Genomic DNA, 24658 nt, shown 5'->3' on the forward strand with positions numbered 1-24658 from the left:
AGTGGGGGCAAACACCGCAAGTCAAGGCCTTTGAAAAGTTGAAGTTGCTGCTAAGCAGTGCTCCAATTCTCCGACAAGTTGATCCACGCGTACCTTACACACTTAGGACTTTTCGATTTTGACACTTTGGGTAACATAGTAATATGAGGCGTATTTCAGCCGACAGTTGTCATATAATAATTGTTTGCAACGTTATCTAAGGCATACGCTTTTTGTGACAATTGCCATCCATAGGCGACCTGACCATAACAATTATTGAACAACAAAACAAAAATGATTGAACAATAACTATAAAGAGAAACTTTAAAGATACGACAACATTGCCGCAGCGCATGCGCACTCCAAAATGTTGAAATGAACCTTTTTATGTGTTGTAATACAAAGGATAATTAATACTAAACTATTAATGAAAGTATGAATCCTGTATCCTGTAACCTTCAAGTTAGAATTGAACCACCGCCCTCTGTACAAGAAAGCCTAGAATGTCACTTTTAATGGCGGCGTTAGCGGTTTTCGTTTTGTACACAAACCTATGCAGATGCAGTAGAAAATACCAGGTGTCCAAGAGCACCCTGGACATAGGAGATTAACATGGGAAAACGGTTTTGATTTTTTTGCGCCTGTACGGTTGATTTGATTGAAAAATCGTATTAATGAAAGTTGTAGTACCTATCACGGACTAATTTTCTGTATTTTTTTCAGATCTCTAACTTGAGCCAATTCGTCGTAAAATACGAACAAAAATGCGAAAATTTTAACTTTTTACCTGCACTGTATAAGCGGTTGTCGAGCAACCGTACCAGCAACAATGAAATGTTTACCCGTTGCCCGACAACCGCCTATACAGTGCAGGCCAAAAGTTTAAATTTTCTCATTTTTGTTCGTGTTTTACGACGAAAGGGCTCAAGTTAGAGATCCGAAAAAAATACAGAAAACTAGTCCGTGATAGGTACTACAACTTTCATTATTACGATTTTTCAATCAAATCAACCGTACAGGCGCAAAAAAATCAAAACCGTTTTCCCATGTTAATCTCCTATGTCCAGGGTGCTCTTGGACACCTGGTATGTTTTTTTTTTATTTTTTCGTGTAGTTGATTAGAAGTTGTGAGTGAAAAATCAAATAACGCTTCATTCCTGATCCAGATATGTATAGATATGGCTTTTTATACCCAATAAAGTCCAGACAAAGCAAGTTTGGTTAGAACCCTTTGTCCTGGAAAGAACAACAAACTAATGTGAAAACTGCTCAATCAAAGAAAATTTGGAAATCCTTGAAGCTAGGTAAGCAAAACTGGTAAATGGGTTTTATATTATTACCAAGACCTTTCTTTTAAAATGTAAATGTGCCAATGGAACTTCTAAAAGCTGTCCTGTTTCTTCAGAGTAAACCTTTGTTGCTCTCAAAATGCAGGCGGCCTCAAAATGTAACTCACATACCGTACGAGCAACAATGACCTGTTTACCCGTTGCCCGACAAACGCCTATACAGTGCAGGCCAAAAGTTTAAATTTTCTCATTTTTGTTCGTGTTTTACGACGAAAGAGTTCAAGTTAGAGATCCGAAAAAAATACAGAAAACTAGTCCGTGATAGGTACTACAACTTTCATTATTACGATTTTTCAATCAAATCAAAAAATCCCATGTGAATCTCCTATGTCCAGGGTGCTCTTGGACACCTGGTATAATAACAAACAAAAATTACTTTGGCAAGTAATCCCAAGTCTTGACTTTAAACCTTAAAAATTAATTTAATTATCGAAAAACTCAATTTCCACAACACAAACAAATTTTTGGCATGCACCTTCTTGGCTTTCTTGTACAGAGGGCGGTGATTGAACCACAATAATGTAGAAAAATAGGGAACAAACGCAACTATTGGCAATACCGATGAAAAATATTGTTTTGACATAATATAAAGTTTCATTTCATTGGTAGGCACCGTAGCACGTGATGCACAGCACACTAGAATCAGAGGTAAGCTGCGCCCAAGGACGGTAAACAGTAAAGGAGTGCTTAATCCCATAAGCGCAATCTTGCCGGTATCGGCTCGGGCCGGTGACGATTTTTACGTCACCATGGGTCTCTCGCGTTCGCGCGATTGTTTTGCGCGATGCGCGATTGCAGTCGATCATTCACGAATATGATCTCGTACATAGCATCTCGGGCGAATATTTAGCGTATTGTGCACCCGAAGGCCCACTGTGACGTCAGAATTCATTCGCCGCCGGGAAACAAAATCGGCCGATCGAGCAATCCTTGACTGTTTAATATCCTTGAGCTGCGCCTGCGCAGTATCGATAATTCAATCAATCTCCAAATTCGCACTATTCACAGCCTACTAGAGGTCACCTTTTTAAAGAACGGTTGACTTCGAGCAAAAAGAACAAGTATCAGGAGGTAGCAAATACCCCGTTTGTGCATTACGCAACCGAGACGGAAGTCGCCATCTTTGTCCCCCACATTTGCCCCCTCCGCAATTGAATGAAACTTCCGAAGGTAGTCGTAAAACAGTTTTGTTTATATTTGGTGGTATGTGAAGTTAGCTAAAAACCGAAAAGATTTGTTGTTTTTGTATTTTTTTGCTTTTCGGTCCGTTAAAGATACATTTTTGCAAACTTAAATTACTTGAATTATTATTGACGAGTGGATTTATGAATAGTGGGCAACAGCAGATTGATTATCGTCACTGATTTTCTGACAGTTTACGGCCGTCATACTGAACGATTTTTGTCCCCCTCTTTGATGGCAATTGCTCCTTCCTGCCCTGCTATAATTTTTTATTCATTGGGTATTTGAGTATTTGCCTGAAAGAAGAATTCTTCCATTTTATAACGAATTTGGCAATAGCATTAACAAATTCAAGATTAAGAAGAGGTAAACATTACTCAAGAGTCAAATTATAGGTTAACTAAGAGCAGCATTTCGGCTTTCTGCATCCTTTCAAAGAAAATATTCTCAAAATAATCCCTAATTTCAAATTAAAATTAATTAATCAGGTTCTACTACAATTTCAGTATGCCCTTGTTACGAAGAATTAGGTGTTTTAAGCAGCTTCACTTGCATAGAAGGTGGATAAAATGCGATTACAGAAATTTTAGTGAAGGTCCTAAAACCAATCAAACTACTGTAAATTTCTCAAACGGGTAAGCCGATTATATTGAAAATATAACAAAAACTCTCCAGAACACGGTATTTGTTTGCAGTCGTAACTTAGTATTGTCCTCTGGTGAATATGCTCGATTAGCTGATGGTTGTGCTGTAGGCACTATAGGGGACACATCAGTAATAGTAACTGTAGTATCCAAAACCAAACCTAATTCTAGTAACTTTGTACCACTAGTCGTGGATTACAGACAAAAGTCTGCAGCAGCAGGTCGAATTCCAACTAATTTTTTCCGAAGAGAACTTGGACCTAGTGAAAGAGAAATTTTAACATCCAGAGTAATGGATCGTAGTTTACGCCCTCTATTTCCAGACAACTACTATTATGATACTCAGGTAATTACCATCAGTCGAAATTTGTGTCACAAAATTCACCAACAAATTTAGGTGGTTTGTAGTATGCTTGCAGTAGATGGAATCAACAATCCTGATGTAGTTTCAATAAATGCGGCGTCTACAGCTTTATCTTTAAGTGATATTCCATGGAATGGTCCTGTTGGAGCTGTAAGAGTAGGTCTGATAGATAATGAAGTTGTAATAAATCCCACTAGAAGGGAACTGCAAAGTTCTAAATTGAACCTAATTATCACAGCTGCCAAAAGGAATTTAGTGGTTATGCTAGAAGGCAATGCAGAGAGTATACTGCTTAATGATTTACAGAAAGCTATTAAGATAGGGACTAAAGAAGCTCAACATGTCATAACTGAAATAGAAACCCTACAAAAACAAGTGGGTAAACCAAAAAGAACAATAGAAAATCCTCCAGTTTTAAGTGAAGAAATCTCAGAAGCATTGAGATCATTAACAGAAATGAGAGTCAGGGAAATCTTACAAAACTACACCTTAGATAAAATTGCTAGAGATGTAGCATTAAGTGAAGTCCGGACTAATGCCCTGGAAAAAATTAAAGCATCATTCCCAGATGTGGACAATAACTTAGCTGTTGAAGGCTATGGCAAAGTTGTAAAGCAGATTTTTAGAGATTTAGTGTTTGAAAAAGATGTCAGGTGTGATGGACGGCTTTTAGATGAATTAAGGAATATATCTTGTAAGGTGAATTTGTACAAACCACTGCATGGCTCAGCTGTGTTTACAAGGGGCCAGACGCAAGTATTGTGTACAGTCACTCTGGATTCTCATGAAAGTGCCATGAGACTGGATCCTTTAAGTGTTGTAACAAGGTAAGTGAAAATAACACCAGTATGCAATTTAACTTATGCCAAGACAATAATTATTATTATTAGGTTGTCATCATGTATCAAAATGCCTTTTTGCATACAAAATACCTTGAAATGCCTTTAAAATACCTCACAATGCTTCATTATTGCTCAAAATGCCTTTAAATTATTGATTATTTAAACTGCCTCAGAATGCCTTCAATACCTACACATTTGTGGCATTCTTAAATTTAGTTATAAGGCCCCTGGTATTGATACCTTGATAAAATACACCCTTGAGATTTTTTTAAGGTCAGATTATTTAAGTAGCATGTCTGCTTGTACAATTTGTACATTTGTAGACAAAGGGTCAAAATGTCATAAGAATGAATGATTAAAAAAAAAATTAATTCCTCAGGTTACCTGATTGCTTTTCCAATTTTTGAAGACCCAAAAGCTTAGAATTCATTTTTTTTAAAAGTCACGTGACAGTTGTTAGGTTAGGTGACAACCTAAAGGTTTTTCCAAATGTTTGACCTTGTGCCCAAAGCTTAAAATTGATTTTCTAAGGTTAGGTGACATGTGATATTTTTTGTAGGATTGCGATTGCCTGAAATTACGGGATATATTTTGACGTTTAAACGAATCTTCTAACTGTCATAGTAACCAAGTTAGCACGTGTCAAATAAAGATACCTATCATTTAAAAGAAACCTTTGAAAAATTAAATACTGTTCTCGCGGACTGAGTGTACCCGTGCGTCATGCCCCTGTGATTTAGAAGTAGACATGCATTATTGACTTCATCCTTGTCTATTGTTCACTTTCAGAAGGGTAAATATCTAAGTGAATGTCTTCCAAAAAAAAACATTTACTGATTAGCGCTTCTATTTCAGTCATTGTCAGTTTGACAACCATCGAAATTTATTTGATTTGTTTACTATTAATTCTTTTCCGTTTCTTTGTGTTGTTAATCATTTATGAAGTTTTCTATTTACCACACCACCACAGTTCTTTTAAGAGCTATTGATTCTACGCTTTTAACATTCTGTAAGTACTTTCATAATATTATTAATAATATTTTTATTTTTTTTATGTCGGCTGTCACGATCTAACCAAAATTGGCACAATTACTAACCTGTTTTGAAAAAAAAGTGGGAGTGTCTATTATGGTTTTTATTTAACTATTTGGTTGTTCCTAAATTCGGAATTACTTACTATTACAGTATTTTTTTAGAAAATGCCTGGAAAAATTCTCCACAGACAAGCCCAGCAGTTAATTCTTAACCTTTGTGAATATTTTGATTTGGAAAAAACCAATGTAGAACCTTTAGAAGCTTTATCATCTGTTCAGGAAGAAAATAAGAAATTTTAAGACCTTACATATTCTTACTGATGTATTTTTTTTGATACTAGAAGGTTGTAGCTGCTTTGAAAATTTCCCGCAAAACTGTTTATTCGATTCGGAAAAATCAAGCAAGTAATCTTATGATTTTTTCACCTAGGAAACGTAAATCGAGATGTTATCGACGGGCCAAGACCACTGATTTATCTAAAAGCATTAAAATGGATGTTCGAAATACATTATAGATATGTACAACGATAGTATGTTAATAATAGTAAAATATATCTACTTTTGTAAGAAACATCTATTAACATTTCATTGTTTCCAAAGACTGAGATTTTTGAGTTGCATTATAGATTTTTCATAAAAATTTCTTGAAACCAGCGAGTTTAAAATAAAATTAGTGGATTGCAACCTGAAAATAAGATATAAGATACTAAAGCATCACTCAGAATGTCTTATTAAATTTTTAATTTGTTGTATTTATTTTAGAGAAACATGTAACCATCCAGAACCTAAATCAAGAGCTTAAAGTTAAAAAAATACTACATATTGGTGATACATCTCTGCGAATTTTGGTAAATAAATTAGGTTTCAAATTTAGACGGAATTCTATGATCCAAACGGAGACTTCTCATAAACAAAAAATGTTATTTCGGTTAAGATATTTTTGATTTGCTTTGGTATAAGGTTGTCTTAGTGCAAATTTGCAGCCAAAGATCTCTACTTTCTGACTGACAATATACGCAAAATTTTAAACGTGACGAAGCTTTAGACCCGCCCTTTTCTATAATATGAACACAACAGGTTTGTTGACGAAAACTTGATTTGATTCATATGATTATAAATGACGTAGCCTTCGTGACGCACGGGTAAACTCACTCCGCGAGAACAGTACATAGTACCTATTTTAAATTTAGACAGTGGTGAAATTATAACAACTACGTCACATGACTTTGATATTTCAATCTTTGAGCTTGCAACACTGTAAAGGCCAGTTGATATTGTCAAAAACAGTCACGTGACCTTCAGAACGCAGTTTAAACTTGAGAAAATTGATAAAATAAAATTTAGACAGTTGTACAAACCTAAATTGAAAAATACACGGTACGTGACTTGTATAATTCAATTTTTTAGCTTGCAACACTGTAAAGGCCAGTTGGCTTTGTCAGAAACAGTCACGTGACCTTCAGAACGCAGTTTAAACTTGGAAAAATTGATAAATTAAATTTAGACAGTTGTACAAACCTAAATTGAAAAATCCACGTCTCGTGACTTTGATAATTAAATTTTTGAGCATGCAACACTGTAAAAGCCAGTTGATATTGTCAAAAATAGTCACGTGACCCTCAGAACGCAGATTAAACTTTGGAAAATTGATAAAATAAATTTAGAAAGTTGTACAGGGTGATTGATTCAATTTTGACTACCCCCTTAACTTGCTTAATTCTGATTTTAGCAAAAAACGTTAAATACAAAACTAGTAGATATTTCGGTCTATTTTATTCTTAGATCAACAGTTATTATACAGGGTGTCCCAAATTTGAGTAACAAACCAAACATATGTTTTTTTAAATGCAATGACCGACTTTTTAATCGATATTTGAATTCTACGTCAAATTCTAGGCCTAATTGATGTAAAATGTCTGTATCAATATTCAACTGTTTCCGAAGCAGCATCTGTTACTTTAGCAATGTTGCCTCGACTATGTGATTAAGGGTTAATTTAGTTACTCAAATTTGGGACACCCTGTATAATAACAGCTTATCTAAGAATAAAGTAGACCTAAATATCTTCATCTAAATTGATGCAACAAGTTTTTTTACTAAAATCAAAACTAAGGAAGTTAAGGGGTGGTCAGAATTCAATCAGTCAAGGACGCTGCTGCGGAAACAGTTGAATATCGATACAGACATTTTACATCAATTAGGCCTAGAATTTGACGTAGAATTCAAATATCGATTAAAAAGTCGGTCATTGCATTTAAAAAAACATATGTTTGGTTTGTTACTCAAATTTGGGACACCCTGTATAATAACTGTTGATCTAAGAATAAAGTAGACCTAAATATCTACTAGTTTTGTATTTAACGTTTTTTGCTAAAATCAAAATTAAGGAAGTTAAGGGGGTGGTCAAAATTGAATCAAACACAAACTTAAATTTGCAAAATACGTCATGTGACTTGTATAATTCAATTTTTGAGCTTGCAACACTGTAAAGGCCAGTTGATATTGTCAAAAACACGTGAAAGTCACGTGACCTTCAGAACGCAGTTTAAACTTGGGAAAATTGATAAAATAAAATTTAGACAGTTGTACAAACCTAAATTGCAAAATCCACGTCACGTGACTTTGATAATTTAATTTTTGAGCTTGCAACACTGTAAAGGCCAGTTGATATCGTCAAAAAACAGTCACGTGACCTTTAGAACGCAGTTTAAACTTGGGAAAATTGATACATTAAATTTAGACAGTTGTACAAACCTAAATTGCAAAATCCACGTCACGTGACTAGTATAATTCAATTTTTGAGCATGCAACGCTGTAAAGGCCAGCTGGCTTTGTCAAAAACTGTCACGTGACCTTAAAAACGCAGGAACATTTGGAAAATTGATAAATTAAATTTAGACAGTTGTGAAAACTTAAATTGCAAAATACACGTCACGTGACTTGTATAAGTCAATTTTTGAGCTTGCAACACTGTAAAGGCCAGTTGACATTGTCAGAAACAGTCACGTGACCTTCAGAACGCAGTTTAAACTTTGAAAAATTGATAAATTAGATTTAGACAGTTGTACAAACTTAAATTGCAAAATACACGTCACGTGACTTTTGAGCTTTCTGTCAAAATTACTCACGTGACCTTTAAAATGTAGTTTAAATTTTAAAAATTTGGTAAATTAAATTTAGCCTATTTTAGAGAGCTGTAAAAGCTGAAATTGTAGAGACACATCAGGTGACTTAGATTTTGCAATTTTAGAGGTTGCAATACTGTAAAGTCCAGTTGACACCTCTGTAACGGGACCTTAAAAATGTTGTTTAAACGTTGCAAAATTGGTAAATTATTGTAATAATTTCTAATGAATATTGTTTCAACTCAATATAATGTAACAAAGATTTTACCATAATAATTATATGTGCTTATGCTGTTCTGTTCGATTTTCAGTCAATTTAGATATTTTGATACACGGTATCGTCTACTGCAAAGTATTCCTTAAAATATCGCAAATTTTTCTTAAAAGAGGCTTTATTTTGCTCAAAATTCTAATAAAAATACCACAAAACATTTTGAAATAATCAGATAAGGCCTCAAAATACTCTTAAATGCCTCATAAATACCTTAAAATGCTTCGTAATACTGGAAAAGTGCCTCATAATACCTCGAATTACCTCGAGTGTGTACACCAAAATACTTCGGCGATTTATCCCTCGGATGAAATGCTGATTAAATACGAGTACATCACGAAACATTTATCAATAAGTAATATTTTTTCAGACTTCAAAACAATAAAAATTGCGTTAGGTTACTTTATGGAAGTGCCTCTCCTTAATAAATAAATAAATTTTAAAAATAAAGAAGAACTTTGACACCTTGTATATCGAAGAGGAGCAACATTTTATTAAAGCATGTTTGGTGGAATCCTAATATTTTGGCGCATTTTTTACGGAAGACCCTGTATACATCTAGTATATCTTAAATTCAAATTTTAACAACAAAGATTATGAATTTTGTAATTTTTTAAAATTTTGACGCTCTCTAGCGACCAAACCGTACTACTAACCAATCAACTTTTAAACGTCAATGGAAAGCTCGTTTTATTGGTTATCTATTGACATATAAAAGTTTATACAATATTTTGGAAATAAGCGAGTTATTGACGATTGAACAATAAAATGCACTAAAAAAGTCATGGAAAACATGTCAACTTTGACGCTTGAAGTATAAAACTGTACTAAAAATGATGCAAATAACCGAGTTATTCAAGATGAACGAAACCAAAAAATTCGTAAACAAATTAGTCAACTTTGACGCCCTCTAGCGGCCAAATGGCACCACTAACCAATCGACTTTTATAAGTAACTGGAGAGTCCATTTTATTGGCTGTCCATCTACATATACAAGTTTATACAAAGTCTTACAAATAAGTGTGTTATTTACGATTTAGTGACAGGGTGCATTAGAAACACTTTTTGACTGATTAAGGTTTAATTTGACCCAGGAAAATTAGACAACATGGTCAGGTGACCTACTAGGTCTACTACGATGTAATGCTTGTAAATTTCGTGAAAAACTGTTTTTGCAAGTCACAATTTTCGTAAGGGTCAAATTTGCCTGAAACACTACTACTATTCTGTTCGGTTTCGATCGATTCACGATTTCACGTGTTACATTTTTAAGCCCATGTTAGACCATGTTATTTTAGAACTATAGGTGTAAAACTTGACGGGTGGCTGTTTCGTACCCTGAAGCTTAAGTAGGTTTACCAATTTGGTCAAAAAAGTGATTAAAAACTGGCAAAATCCATCTTCTTTCAAAAATATTTTATCTTTCCATACTCCCTGTATGTATGTGTTTGTGGTTTTTGATACTGGCAGGGCAAGTAGCAGGTAAAATTTGGCATAGTAAGTAAAACAGGGTGGTCAAAATGCGAATATTATCTTTATATCAAGAAAGTTAAGTACAATAGAAGTATTTTTTTTAAATGAATTGTTCAAAGTGACCTCCGTTTTAAGCCAAACAGTATCCCAAATGACCATAAAATCCCCTTTTGACGTTCAAAAGATGTCGGGCAGCGATGCTTCGAGACGCCTCAATAATGCGATCCTTCACATCTGGCACATTCGCAGGCCTTCCTTTTGAATTATCGTACACTTTCCCTGCAAGATATCCCCAATAAAAGTAATCTAATGGCGATATATCCGGATTTCGCGCTGGCCATTTAAAAGGTCCAAAACGCCCAATCCACTTTCCCGGAAATGTGTCATTCAAGAATTCTGTCACAACTGCGGCACTGTGGGCTGGAGCTCCATCATGTTGAAAAATTACTTCTCCGTTTATGTTTAATGCTTCAAGTACCGGGCTCACTTCAGTTTGAAGAAGTTCCAAACACTTCTCCACTGTAAGCAAGCCTTCTATAAAAATTGGACCGATAATTCTATAACCGAGAATTCCCGCCCAAACATTAACTTTTTTACACATTTGAATATGTGTTTGTGGGATTACGAAGGGGTTATCTCTAGCCCATATTCTAATGTTTTGTTTGTGGACTGTACCATTAGTACCAAAAGAGCTTTCATCAGTAAAAAGTATTTGGCTTGTAATATCTGGGTAAATATTAATTTTATCCATCCAGTACTCACAAAACTTCATCCTAGCAAAATAATCATGTGGTAATAGCTCTTGGACATTACGTATTTTAAAGGATTTGTACTTTTCTTTATTGAGAGCTTTATAGCAACTACTTCGAGATCTTCTATTATTTTCAGCCAGATACGTAAGAGTAGCTGATGGGTTCTCTGTGATTCCTAGACAAATATCCGTTACAAAGTTTTCATTGACTACAAAACTGCTTCTTTTTCGCTTTACGTGAGAACTGACGACAGCCTGTTGTCATAAATTGTTTGTACATCGGAAATACCGTTGTCCTGTTAGTATTCTGGTTGTTCTGGATAAGCGGCTGCAAAGTTGTCGGTAACTTCTTGAAAACTCATTTCCCTTACACAATTAGAAACCATTTCTATCCGCTTATTATACACACCGACATTTTGTGAGCCAAATCAAAATATGCCACTCTTCCTGCTACCTGCCCTGTCAGTATCAAAAACCACAAGCACCTACCATACTTTTTTGACCAAATTGGTAAACCTACTTAAGCTTCAGGGTATGAAACAGCCACCCGTCAAGTTTTACACCTGTAGTTCTAAAATAACATAACAAAAATTTAGCACTTGAAATCCCATGTTGTGCGTTAAAAAACACTCACTGTATTGGCCACTTAGTGCAAACGAAAATCGGCTTTAATGATTTTTTTAAATAAGTGATTTAACACCAACTTTCCTTAATTTTGAACCGAGAATCAGACAAAACTATGTAATTATTATTATTTGTTTAACACATTTGTTGTTATTGAAAAAACCGTTTGTGTAAATAATGTGTAAATTAATAGTTATTTTTATAAAATTGAGCAAAAATGTACACTTTATTTATTTGATTTTTAGTGCAAAAAGGTCTTTTGCATATATATATTTTTTATTATACTTCTTTGAAAACCAAGGCATTAAAACCAGACTTGAGAAAAAATGGCATGACTGACACCTAACTGATCATTTCTATGACTAGTTTAAAGTCATAGATTAACACACTAGATAGATGTTAATCTCCGTGTTAATAAGGTGAAGCAGTGTATGTATGAATTCTTTCGAGTCACAGGGGTCGCCACATGTTCACATTCGATGGTCACATTTGTCGTCAGATGTCATTTTTACGTCTCTATTGTCATGACAGATTTTTAAAAGCGCCATCTGTTGGTAGACTTGCATAAACTGGTATTGGCGGGCTTTTTGAATTAAATAAAGTCTTAGTCTTTCTTTCATGGTTTTGGTTCAAGAAATAGGTAAATAAAACAAAGTCCAGTGTATGCAAAATATATTATACCAGGTGCCCAAGAGCACCTTGGACATAGGAGATTAACATGGGAAAACGGTTTTGATTTTTTTGCGCCTGTACGGTTGATTTAATGGAAAAACGCTTTAGATAAAAGTTGTAGAGCACATTTTCGGCTATCAACTCGTAATTTTTTCAATACCGTAGATTTGACCATTAAGACGAAAAACTGATCTAAAATTCGAAAATTTTAAATCTCCCGCCAAGCGGTCGTTAAGGAAAGTTTATATCCGGCCGTACTACCAACCTTTCAAAATCATAACAAATCGCTGTCAGTCATTCTGTAATCAAAACATTCAAAACAAGTTTATTTAGTAATAATTTTGAGTTACTACCCACATACTGCGAAGAAAATACAAATAAATCGTGATAAAAACACTTTATCAGGAGCCACAGTCCAAAAATCTGGTAAGTTGCATTTATAACCTCATTCAATGTCTCTACTCAACTTATTTACTTTGTAGCAAAATTCTTTAAGAAAACACTGGTTTTACTTGCAAATATTTAATGAGGACGACCGATCACCTATCTTAAGCCTCTTCATAACACTACCAAACGATTTAAAGTGATGAAAACAGTGGACAATGAAGCCAGATCTTTGAAGATAAGTTTCCTACTGTACAGGGACAACAACAAAGGGGTCAATTACTTCTTTCAAAAGTGGTGTTATTCAGCTTCAATGTGCTTAACTTCATGTACTATCATCAGCGAGGGTCTTCATCAGTGTTGCAACTACAACTTAATTGATTTAGTGTTAACTTAAAATGATTCAGTGTTGATATCTGACTTAAATCTCAAAATTTGATGGGACTGTGAATAATCTTAAACTGGCTATAAAACCTCTGAGAAACCCCTTCTATGAACAGAATATGGACTTACACAGTCAAATTATCAGTCAGGTGACAAAAGTTTTTGTATATAGGTAGGTATTGTCGAAAAAACAACTTTTCAATTGAGCTATCTACATGAGCTGTTCTATTCTAGGTTTAGGTATTAACATTATAATTGTGTTCTTTTTTCCACACACTCAATTGTTCCAAATAAAACTTTGTACACTGAACGTTTGTATTAATTATTTATTTACAGTTCAAGGTACAGTATTCATTTTCTTCAAGTGAGAAGCTTAGGTACAATAGGTGGCAAAGAAAACTGATCTTACCACATAAACAGTGATTGTTCCATAGATTGAGTGTGAGTGGGTGAACCTTTCACCATACAAGCTATGCTAAAATCAACTTTGTCTTACTAACCTAATGTTTGTTTGGATAATAATGGAGTTCCAAATTAGCAAAGGCAGGTGAAATGTAGTGATTGAAAGTCTCTAAAGAGAAACAATTTGCTTCTAATTCAATACACCATTTCACAGGACATACCTTTACTAATCAAATGTGAACTCGAGTTACACATTACTTGCAAATAAACTATTTTTGGTTAGTAGACATTTCACAAGTATCCTTGTAGGTGAATGATGTTCAAGTTAACTAATGGAGCTAATTAAATATCAGTACTTACCTTACCCTGTAGAGATGGGAAAAAACATTGACAATCAGTTATAAAAAATGCCTTTTTATTAACATCATACAATGTAAAACCACTTAAACACTATGGTGTGTTGATAACACTACAAAACAGAAGGATACAATAAAACTATCAGTCACATAGGTCACTAAATTGCACCCCTTTTGAGGGAAGTATTTACCCTCTTTTGTGGTCCCTGTATAGTAAAGCAACTTATCTTCAAACATCTGCAGGCCTTCCTAGTCCATTGTTTTTATCACTTTAAATCGTTTGGTAGTGTTATGAAGAGGCTTGAGATAGGTGATTCGGTCATCCTCATTTAATATTTGCAAGCACAACCAGTGTTTTCTTTAAGAATTTTGCTACAAAGTAAATAAGTTTAGTAGAGACATTGAATGAGGTTATGAACGCAACTTACCAGATTTTTGGACTGTGGCTCCTGATAAAGTGTTTTTATCACGATTTATTTGTATTTTCTTCGCAGTATGTGGGTAGTAACTCAAAATTATTACTAAATAAACTTGTTTTGAATGTTTTGATTACAGAATGACTGACAACGATTTGTTATGATTTTGAAAGGTTGGTAGCACGACCGGATATAAACTTTCTTTAACTACCGCTTGGCGCGAGATTTAAAATTTCCGAATTTTTGATCCGTTTTTCGTCTTAATGGTAAAATCTACGGTATTAAAAAAATTACAAGTTGATAGCCAAAAATGTGCTCTACAACTTTTATCTAAAGCGTTTTTCCATTAAATGAACCGTACAGGCGCAAAAAAATCAAAACCATTTTCCCATGTTAATCTCCTATGTCCAGGGTGCTCTTGGACACCTGGTATGTAATAATATATAGGGTGTTCTATTTAAAATAAGAAAGTTGTGATCGACTTCCGGTATAAACGGAAGTGCAACCATCTTGAAAATATTTTAGTTAGATTGGGCATGCCTACATCAGTATCATGCCAAATTTTCAAAACTCTCCTATTTATACTTTTTCCAATATCAATCGATGTCTTTCGTCGTGGGACACCATGTATATTTTAAGGAATTGAACATACAAAACACATACTCTACAAAAATAATCAGCTTTTGGTTAGTAAGTTGGTGCAAAACTCAAGACCTTACTACTATAGTTAAGAATAGATCATAAAGCTACGCTTTATACATAAAACATTACTATTATAGATAACATGCACATGCAAATATCAACCATTGTATACCCATAGGTGTACCTCAAAGGTCTTTAAGAATGTTTCAGATATGGTTTTGGGTTTTTGTTTTTTTTTTTGGGTTGGTTTTTGTTTTTATTTTGCTTCTTTAAAACGTGAAACTTACCAGAAGACAGGGATTAATTCTTGGAAAAGATGGAGGAAGTTGGAAGCACATATTGATTAGGATTGCCTGTTGATGAAGTACTTTGTGAAAATTTACTTAAAAAAAATATACAGTGCGTTTTTTTTTAACGCGGAACATAGGATTTTACGTGTTAAATTTTTAAGCCCCTGTTAGACCATGTTATTTTGGAACTACAGGTCTAAAACTTGACGGATGTGTCTTTAGTACCCTGAAGCTTAAGTAAGTTAACCAATTTGGTCTAAAAAGTAATTAAAAACTGGCAAAAAATCATTTTTTTCGAAAAGATTTTATCGTTTCATACTCCCTGTATGCCTTGTTGTTTTTGATACTGGCAGGTCGGGTAGCAGGTAGATTGACATATTTTGACTGCATCAAGACCTGACATCTTTTGAACGTCAAAAGGGCATTTTATGATTGTTTGGAATACTGTTTGGCTTCAAACGGAGGTCACTTTGAACAATTCTCTTATAAAAATACTTCTTTTGTTCTTAACTTTCTTGATACAAAGTTAATGATCAACTTGTTTTACTTTCTACGCCAAATTTTACCTGCTACCTGCCGTGCCAGTATCAAAAACAACAAGCATCTATCATACATACAGGGAGTATGGAAAGATAAAATCTTTTCGAAAAAGATGATTTTTTGCAAGTTTTTAATCACTTTTTAGGCCGAATTGGTAAACTTACTTAAGCTTCAGGGTACGAAACAGCCACCCGTCAAGTTTTATACTTGTAGTTCCAAAACAACATGGTCTAACACGGGCTTAAAAATGTAACACGTGAAATCCTATGTTGCGCGTTAAAAAAAACGCACTGTATATATAAACCTAGGAATACTTATCAGGTTTATAAATATTATTCTACTGGATATGCACCGATACCTGTATGAGAATTTGAGGATTAAAGAGCGTATGTAATTTGATTTGGTTTGTGCATGTTTTTTTGTCAAACAAATGTTTGGTCCTTTTGGTGAATACGTGCCTAATAATTATAGATATATCAAATCAGTTCATTCAAACGTAATGTGGTGACGCGGGATATGATATAGCTAAACTTTTGAAAAAAACAAACTATACCAAATAATTATATGTATTCATATTTACCAGAAGTTGATGGTCTTTGATCTTGTAAGTTCTTTAATTTTTCATAGTCAATGGAGGGGATTTCAAGAGATTCTGTGAAACAAACATTTCAAATATTACAAGAACGAAAAGTATATAAGTCCATCTTCACATTCTTCACACAGTGGAGGTGTTAGGTAAGTGCAACGAAAAGCACTCACTCAATCTCCACAATTTTTTTTATTAGATTTTAAATGGAAATGCCCAACATGCTATCAGCAGTTTTTCCAGAAAACAAAACCTCAATTAAAAAAAAAATACTAATACTAACATGCGCGACATCACTGTATAGGTATATTTTTATTTGAATAAAATTACTTGGGGAATCTGGGTCCTTTGGTACTTGCTGGCAAGGACTTGGTAAGAACCTTGAAGGAATCACTCCCTTTTTTAGCATGCGTCTGTTATATGGGTTAAAGTCTTCAGGCAAAAAGTGCTTTTCACACACGTAATACCTGAAAATACATTTCAGTTTCATTTTTATCTACTGTACCTTATTTCTATTAAGTACTACTATTGGTAGTACCTAGGTATAGTGCAAAACTAGGGTATTAAAACAGATACATTTATTAGTCAGTGAATACAACAAATACACAAAGAATACATTAGTTTTCCACTATACTTACCAAAATAATCGTCATATACTCGTACTAAGGAGCTATGTTGAGTTCTACAAATCATTAAACCTATTTTCTCTTTGCCTCCTTGAAAACCTCTAATAGTAATCCTCTTACTACCTTAACATTATAACGAATAAAAATGAACTTTTCTTGAGAACTTACCTGCTATAAATTTCCATATTAGAACAAAGAAGTAAAATAAATAATCGTCCTAAAAATTGTTTCCACAGTGAAAAAGTAACACTGTCTTTTTCCGGGTTAGGAAAACGAAATCGTCGGGAATGTTTTGAAGGGCTGCAACCCCTTTATGGCACATCCCGCCTTGCCCATAGTGACAAAATGCTTTGTAAAACCCAGCCAAAAGCTAAAAAGAAAACTAAAAAAATCTATTGTGCAAAAATTGCACAAACGAAAGAAAAAACACCGCGCACGAATTAGCTAAGAGTATAAATCACAGCTATAAATTAAAAACTTCAACCGTAATATCAATATTTTAATAAATAGACTTGTCTAAAAAAATTTGAATTTGTCAAAAGTTGTTTACATCCTTTCATTTTGTTTTGCTTAACCCCAAAACCATCTACAAGTAAAAACAATACAGTAGCTCCCCCTGGGTCTCGAAAGAATACAAAACAAGGCTTCACATTGCCTATATGAGATTAGTGGGCCTGTTTAAAGTAGTTCAAAGGTGATTTAATTGTTGTAAGTTATCACTGTCAGGCAATGTCCATAAAACGTCAACAAATACTGCGGAAATATATCTAAATATTCCAGCATTTACATATTAAATGACAATGCAGGTTTGTGCTAAATATTTGTCTGCTTATTAATTGTCTTAAATTTAATATATTGTGCAGTACGTTTCTATTTTAAAGCCATTTAACAAGCATTTTAATTCAGCGCACGGAAAAAAATTCACACAAAAAACGCGTTTTTTATTACTCCTAATAGGGATAAAAATACAGTGTTTTCAAAGAAGTATAGTAAAAAGTCCTTTTTTGCACTTGTTGTATAATAATTATTTATATGATAGTTGTGTGCAACATCTGGTGACATCTGTACTCAACTCTATGAGTTAGAAAGTACAGATGGCGTTCCAAAATCTAGGAACAGCACCATTAATGCCGCATCATTCGGTAAACACCGATCTGATTGGTTGAAAATGGTGAGGTTTTGTTTTTTGTTTATCAATCCCAATCCTCTGACCGGTTTCGCCGTATTACGGCTCATCAGAGAGGCTATAGGGCTTGATAACCAAAGAACAAAACCTTCGTTCCAGTATAGTCAACTGGATGCCAGAAATGATAGTTGTGTGCAACATCTGGTGACATCTGTACTCAACTCTATGAGTTAGAAAGTACAGATGGCGTTCCAAAATCTAGGAACAGCACCATTAATGCCGCATCATTCGGTAAACACCGATCTGATTGGTTGAAAATGGTGAGGTTTTGTTTTTTGTTTATCAATCCCAATCCTCTGACCGGTTTCGCCGTATTACGGCTCATCAGAGAGGCTATAGGGCTTGATAACCAAAGAACAAAACCTTCGTTCCAGTATAGTCAACTGGATGCCAGAAATGATAGTTGTGTGCAACATCTGGTGACATCTGTACTCAACTCTATGAGTTAGAAAGTACAGAAAGGCGAAACCGGTCAGAGGATTGGGATTGATAAACAAAAAACAAAACCTCACCATTTTCAACCAATCAGATCGGTGTTTACCGAATGATGCGGCATTAATGGTGCTGTTCCTAGATTTTGGAACGCCATCTGTACTTTCTAACTCATAGAGTTGAGTACAGATGTCACCAGATGTTGCACACAACTATCATTTCTGGCATCCAGTTGACTATACTGGAACGAAGGTTTTGTTCTTTGGTTATCAAGCCCTATAGCCTCTCTGATGAGCCGTAATACGGCGAAACCGGTCAGAGGATTGGGATTGATAAACAAAAAACAAAACCTCACCATTTTCAACCAATCAGATCGGTGTTTACCGAATGATGCGGCATTAATGGTGCTGTTCCTAGATTTTGGAACGCCATCTGTACTTTCTAACTCATAGAGTTGAGTACAGATGTCACCAGATGTTGCACACAACTATCATTTCTGGCATCCAGTTGACTATACTGGAACGAAGGTTTTGTTCTTTGGTTATCAAGCCCTATAGCCTCTCTGATGAGCCGTAATACGGCGAAACCGGTCAGAGGATTGGGATTGATAAACAAAAAACAAAACCTCACCATTTTCAATTATTTATATATTACAACATTTTTCATAAAATCAACTTGATTGATGAGAAAAACACAAATAAAGAGAAACTTTCTGCACTAAAAATTATTGAAAAAAATGTACTTTTTTTGCACGATTTTATAATGAAAAAGTGAAAGTTGTTATACGAACGCGAAGATCGAGTCGAGAAAAAAAAAGGACTTTTTGCACTAAAAATCATTTAAAAAAGTGGAATATTTTTGCGCCATTTTATAAAAAATTGTTTTGGAAACTGAAAATATCAAACTTTACATAAAAGTAATTATCTCAGAAACAGATGTTTCGTACGTATTTTCTGTGTGACAGAGTCGATTCTTAACCGATTCGATTAGCTAGTATTGTCAAAAATTAAGTATCTTAAAAATTTGATACTTTTGTGCAGGGCAAAAGTTTGCCATTAGCATCAAATCATTACAGTGTAGAAAGTACAATCTTGCATGTGTGTTTCTAAGCAGAAACTAAGTACTCTCTGTTCAGCGACTTCTGACTGTTGCGTCACAATCACCAGCAAAAAACGTATGTCGGTAATTAAATGTGATATTGATTGATTGTCAAAATGATTATAGTTTTAGGTTATAACTTAAGGCAGGGGCTACACTAAATTAAATATTAAGCTGGTGTTGTACTTCTGCACTGACTATCGCACAATAAGCCCAATGGGACACACATTAAAAGAAGTTTTCCTTAAAGTGATTCACACAAGAATCCACAGAAAACTAGGTGTGGATATTGGTGATACTCAATTAGGATTTCGGAACGGACATGGAACAAGAGAAGCACTTAACGTCATGTGCCAAAGATGTCTAGATTTGAACCAAAAAATGTGCTTTATTGACTATAACAAAGCGTTCGATAAAGTACGTCACAATCATCTAATGAGCTGGTAGAAAAAAGCTTAGATAAAAGTGACATCAGGATTAATTCTAAGATTTACTATAACCAAAAAGCAAGTATTCGAATAGAGAAAGAGACAACGGAGGAAATCGAGATTAAGAAAGGCGTAAGACAGGGATGTGTACTCTCACTGATCTTATTCAACCTATACTCAGAAGACATCATAAACAGAGGACTTTTGGAGATAGATATGGGTATCAAAATAAACGGCATCTCAATGAACAACATGAGATATGCCGATGACACGGTTGTAATTGCAGAAACTCCAGAAGATCTTCAGATACTAATTAATAGAATAGTAGAATGCAGTGAGGAATACGGACTATTACTTAACATCAGCAAAATAAAAATAATGGTTGTATCTAAATCACCACAAAACTTTCCTGACATAACCGTACATGGTCAAAAGATCGAACGTGTGAGAAAATATAATTACTTGGGAACTGTTATCAACGAAAATAACGATAGCTCTGAAGAAATCAGGATCAGAGTGGAGAAAGCTAGAGCCACATTTACTAAAATGAAGAAGGTGTTTTGCGGACGAGATCTAAGCCTTAAGCTTAAAATTCGCCTTGTGAGATGTTACGTGCTGTCGGTTCTTTTCTACGGAATGGAAGCATGGACATTGAAAAAGATACCAATAGGATAGAAGCACTTGAAATGTGGATGTACCGTAGAATACTGAGAATACCGTGAACAAAGAGAGTAACAAATGTGGAGGTTTTGCGAAGAATGCGGAAATAGAAAGAACTGATACTTGATACTATTAAGAAGCGCAAATTACAGTACTTGGGACACGTTATGAGGGGGGATAAATTCCAGTTACTGCAACTTATTGTCCAGAGAAAAATAATGGGCAAAAGATCCATAGGAAGAAGAAGGAAATCATGGCTGAAGAACTTAAGAGAATGGTATAATTGCAACAACTGCCAACTGTTCGATCTGCAGTATCGAAAATACGCATAGCCTTGATGATAGCCAAAACTCGGAACGAAGACGGCACCTAAAGAAGAAGTACTTCTGTAATGCTGTAGATTAGCTTAAAATTGGAATTTTGATTGGTGTAAAATACAAAAAAAGAAAGTTTTCAATATCTTTGACGTGAGCATTGATTTTCGTTTCATACCCTTGATTTCCTATGAAATTATCATTCCTGTATATTTAGGTTTCGTTCAAAAAACCCACTGGATAGCAAGCGGCTTTGCTAGTTCGTTTTTTAAAGTTTTTACCTTTATTTACACCTTTCAAACTGATTCTTTGGACAGTAGATTTTTAAAACCCTTTTTAAAATGTGGCATCAATAGTCAAAAAACCGAACGTTATAAAAAACTTGAAAACAGCGTTTGTAGCGTTAATAATGTTTTTCCAGCCACCTTTTCCTTCTGTATTTGTACCTTTTCACTGTATTTGAAACGTATTTTGACAGAACTACTGCATTTAAGAGGAGTTAACTCGCATGGTTTTATACGAAACTGATAAAAACGTCAAAATAGCCTGACATTAATTGATACATTGGTTTACTATCGTCTCCTTACTTGAGAACAATGGCTTGGGTAGTCGTGGAATGAGGAGGGTAACAGAATCACCCAATTAACTGTGGTGCGACGTTTCGTGATCTGAAAAAGTGACGATTAGATCACGAAACGTCGGACCACAGTTAATTGGGTGTTTCTGTTACCTCATCCCACGACTACCCAAGCCATTAATTGATATCTCAAGCTGATAATAACTGGTAGTAGGATGTTATAAAACACACATTTTTTGTCAATCTTTGTCTCTAATGAACAACAAAATATTTTTAGTGGTGTAAAGGAGAAAAACTTCTTTTTACATTACGAATTTCCACCATTTGCGACAAAGGAAACGGGCCGTATCGGACCCATAGGTAGACGAGAAATGGGACATGGAGCTCTGGCTGAAAAAGGTTTATTTCCTACCATACCGACCGACTACCCTTTTACAATAAGGTTGACTTCAGAAGTACTGGAATCTAATGGTAACCTATATTTTAAAACAAGGGGAAATAACATTTATTAAACGAAAATCAAAAGGGTCTAGTTCAATGGCAAGTGTGTGTGGCGGAAGCCTTGCATTAATGGACGCTGGTGTTCCTATTAGTGCCCCAGCAGCAGGCGTTGCTATTGGTCTTATATCTAGACACGACGAAACAAAAAGTAACATTGAAGATTATAGACTTCTTACTGACCTGCTTGGTATAGAAGACTACATGGGTGACATGGATTTCAAAGGTTGAGCTTACTTAATCAGGCGTAGAGCGGACTTGATTGTCGAATGTAGTTGCAGGCACTGCCAAAGGAATTACAGCTCTGCAAGCCGACGTAAAAATTCCAGGTCTTCCACTAAAAATCGTTATGGAAGCTCTACAAAAAGCTGCAGAAGCCAAAAGAAAAATTCTTCACATCATGAATCAATGTATTGACAAACCAAGGATTGAAAGAAAAGAAAACTCTCCCGTTGTAGAAAAACTAGAAGTGGAACCGCATAAACGACACAAGCTGTTAGGTGTAGGAGGAATCAATGTGAAGAAACTTTTTGCGGAAACGGGGGTGCAAGTGTCTCAAGTAGCTGACACAACTTTTCAAATATTCGCTCCGAATCAAAGTGCCATGGACGAGGCCAAAGAAATAATTGATAAACATTTGACTAGCGAACGAGTACCAGATTTAGAGTTTGGGGAAATTTACAAGGCTACTATTGTTGAGGTAATAAACTCTATATTCTTAAGTTGTAAATGCTAATAGAAAGTTTCAGGTGCGAGATATTGGGGTCATGGTAACGTTGTACCCTGGAATGCCTCCAGCTTTGTTGCATAACTCTCAACTTGATTCCAGAAAGGTGAGTTGTCTTGTTGTTCTTCAATGATGTCACACTGACTATACTAAACTTTAGGTAGGACATCCGTCGGCATTAGGATTGGAAGTAGGCCAAGAATTGCAGGTGAAATACTTTGGAAGGGATCCAGTTTCTGGTCTTATGAGGTTATCAAGGAAAGTTTTAACCAGTGCTAAAGCTTGATTGGAAATGAGTCAACTGTTTTTATGAAAAATTGTCCTTTGGGGCCCTAATAAGACTGTGATCATTTAAGAAAAGTTATTTGTTTTAAAATAAATTGTACAATTTTTTCTTGTGGTTTTTCATAACAGCGGAGATTTGCAAACCTGCAAGAAGTAAAATATAAAATTTGTTTACTTAAATTTTGATAGTATTCAATACCATAACACTTTATTCAAAATTACAAGCAACCAACTTTAACCGTTTTTAAACTACAAGGGTTTGAACTTTGTAACCCGGGAAAATACGGAGATTCGGCATAAGTAATGGTAAATAATTTAATGGCGGCTTTCTGGGATCAAAATAATTTGATTTAGCACAACTTACCTCAGAGGAATTGTCAACGGAAACAGAAATAGAGGGTGTAATGGCCCAAAATGCCTTCTTCCAACTTTTGGGTCTTACAAGCTTATTTTTGGGGTTCGAGGGGCAAGCGCTATACCCTAAATGACACAACCACCAATCTCGGATCAAACATTTATTCAGGCTCCAAAAACATAGATACATACTCAGCTAGGTACGGTTCGGTTCCAAAGACTTATGTCTAGTTCTTTCTTATGTCAGTCATTCTGGCTTTAACGTACCTTTTGGACATGTTGAGTTAAGTTGAAGTGGAAGGCTTTAGGTCAAGCGGCTACGTGGTTTCTTTACGAGAATTTTGAAGGGTTTTCCAAACACTTTAGTTTCACAAATCTTGCACACTTAAGAATTTTGGTAGAACTTACTTTGCACTACTGAACATGACTAGAACTAGACCCTTTTGGGTCTTTTTGGACTTTTGGACCGAATTTTCACACTTGACTTTGCGACGTTTCAGTTCTGACTGCCCGGTTTGGCAAAATGGGGGAAATATTTATACTACGAAATCGTAACTTTAGGCTTAGTTAGTTAGAGGTTTGGCTTAGGATTTAAAGTCAGATTTTTCTTTCAAACAAGTTTTTCATTTAAGCGTTGTGTCTAGTAGTGTTCAGATGTGCCTCAAACTAATTCCGTAAGTAACAATTTAATTTTGATTTAAATTTTGATTTTGAAAAATAAACAAAAAGAAAATTGCTAATATTTTCCCGGTCATCACATCGGGATCAAAGTTATTTTTTTTAAATGCTCTTTTTTAAACAACTAGACATTTTTTGGTAAAATTAGATATTCAGGGATTTTTGAGGATTACAAAATTGATTTTCAACTCAGTTTTAAGCCAGCGCGTAGAGGTCGCCACCTGCACCAAATAATTTGATTTAAAATGACAACTGGAACCCGAATATCTGTTTCGCAATATCTTCTATCCAAAAAAGATATACTTAGTATCCCTAAAATCACCGGTTCTTGAGATATTTACATGTATATTTGCAAGTATTGCGCTCGAAGCATTTATGAGAAAAATTTAAGAAAATTTTGGTTGAAATAATTGCCTATGTTATTGTTCTAAAGTAATTTGATCTAAGTCGTATTATTTTAATCCCATAAATACATCATTAAATTA

The 24658-nt window shown here is 34.8% G+C and overlaps 1 protein-coding gene and 4 long non-coding RNA genes across 7 annotated transcripts in view; 2 read left to right on the top strand and 3 right to left on the bottom strand.

The window, feature by feature from the left end:
* The window catches only part of LOC145725551 (uncharacterized), a 62431-nt gene extending 42927 nt beyond the window's left edge, over positions 1-19504 (bottom strand). Inside the window, exon 1 of the long non-coding RNA XR_014177337.1 lies at positions 18751-19504. This is a non-coding gene — a long non-coding RNA (uncharacterized LOC145725551). The remainder of the gene's footprint in view (positions 1-18750) is intronic.
* LOC145725544 (uncharacterized) lies at positions 1642-17234 on the bottom strand. The gene is made up of 4 exons (XR_014177326.1): positions 17105-17234; positions 16641-16777; positions 16305-16376; positions 1642-2806 (listed from the first exon to the last, which is right to left on the bottom strand). It is a non-coding gene; the product is annotated as an uncharacterized LOC145725544 (long non-coding RNA).
* Positions 2890-23249, top strand: PNPase (polyribonucleotide nucleotidyltransferase 1). Of its 3 annotated transcripts, none has more exons than XM_081974335.1 (8): positions 2890-3145; positions 3206-3500; positions 3552-4345; positions 21909-22102; positions 22158-22355; positions 22405-22829; positions 22879-22962; positions 23017-23249. In XM_081974335.1, exons 1-8 carry the CDS (start codon positions 3018-3020, stop codon positions 23140-23142), a joined length of 2244 nt encoding a protein of 747 aa, XP_081830461.1. In that variant the 5' UTR covers positions 2890-3017; the 3' UTR covers positions 23143-23249. The 3 variants fall into 3 exon arrangements, with proteins under 3 accessions (XP_081830461.1, XP_081830462.1, XP_081830463.1); XM_081974336.1 differs by lacking the exon at positions 2890-3145 and having other exon boundaries at positions 3229-3284; positions 3343-3500; XM_081974337.1 differs by lacking the exon at positions 2890-3145 and having other exon boundaries at positions 3343-3500; positions 3563-4345.
* Positions 7915-21201, top strand: LOC145725560 (uncharacterized). Its single transcript, XR_014177347.1, has 2 exons — positions 7915-12736; positions 12793-21201. It is a non-coding gene; the product is annotated as an uncharacterized LOC145725560 (long non-coding RNA).
* LOC145725558 (uncharacterized) lies at positions 13879-15048 on the bottom strand. The gene is made up of 2 exons (XR_014177345.1): positions 14265-15048; positions 13879-14208 (listed from the first exon to the last, which is right to left on the bottom strand). It is a non-coding gene; the product is annotated as an uncharacterized LOC145725558 (long non-coding RNA).
* Positions 23250-24658: the final 1409 nt, after the last annotated feature.

Source organism: Ips typographus, linkage group LG2 (assembly GCF_016097725.1).
Source record: "Ips typographus isolate SLU linkage group LG2, UJ_Ityp_2.0, whole genome shotgun sequence".
Taxonomy (NCBI): domain Eukaryota; kingdom Metazoa; phylum Arthropoda; class Insecta; order Coleoptera; family Curculionidae; genus Ips; species Ips typographus.

Bases quoted from the DNA above. Each gene is read 5' to 3' on its own strand.
- PNPase (XM_081974335.1), top strand. From the start codon at position 3,018: ATGCCCTTGTTACGAAGAATTAGGTGTTTTAAGCAGCTTCACTTGCAT. The intron at 3,146-3,205 runs GTAAGCCGATTA...ATTTGTTTGCAG, and splicing joins ACTGTAAATTTCTCAAACGG to TCGTAACTTAGTATTGTCCT. The intron at 22,356-22,404 runs GTTGAGCTTACT...TGTCGAATGTAG, and splicing joins GGGTGACATGGATTTCAAAG to TTGCAGGCACTGCCAAAGGA.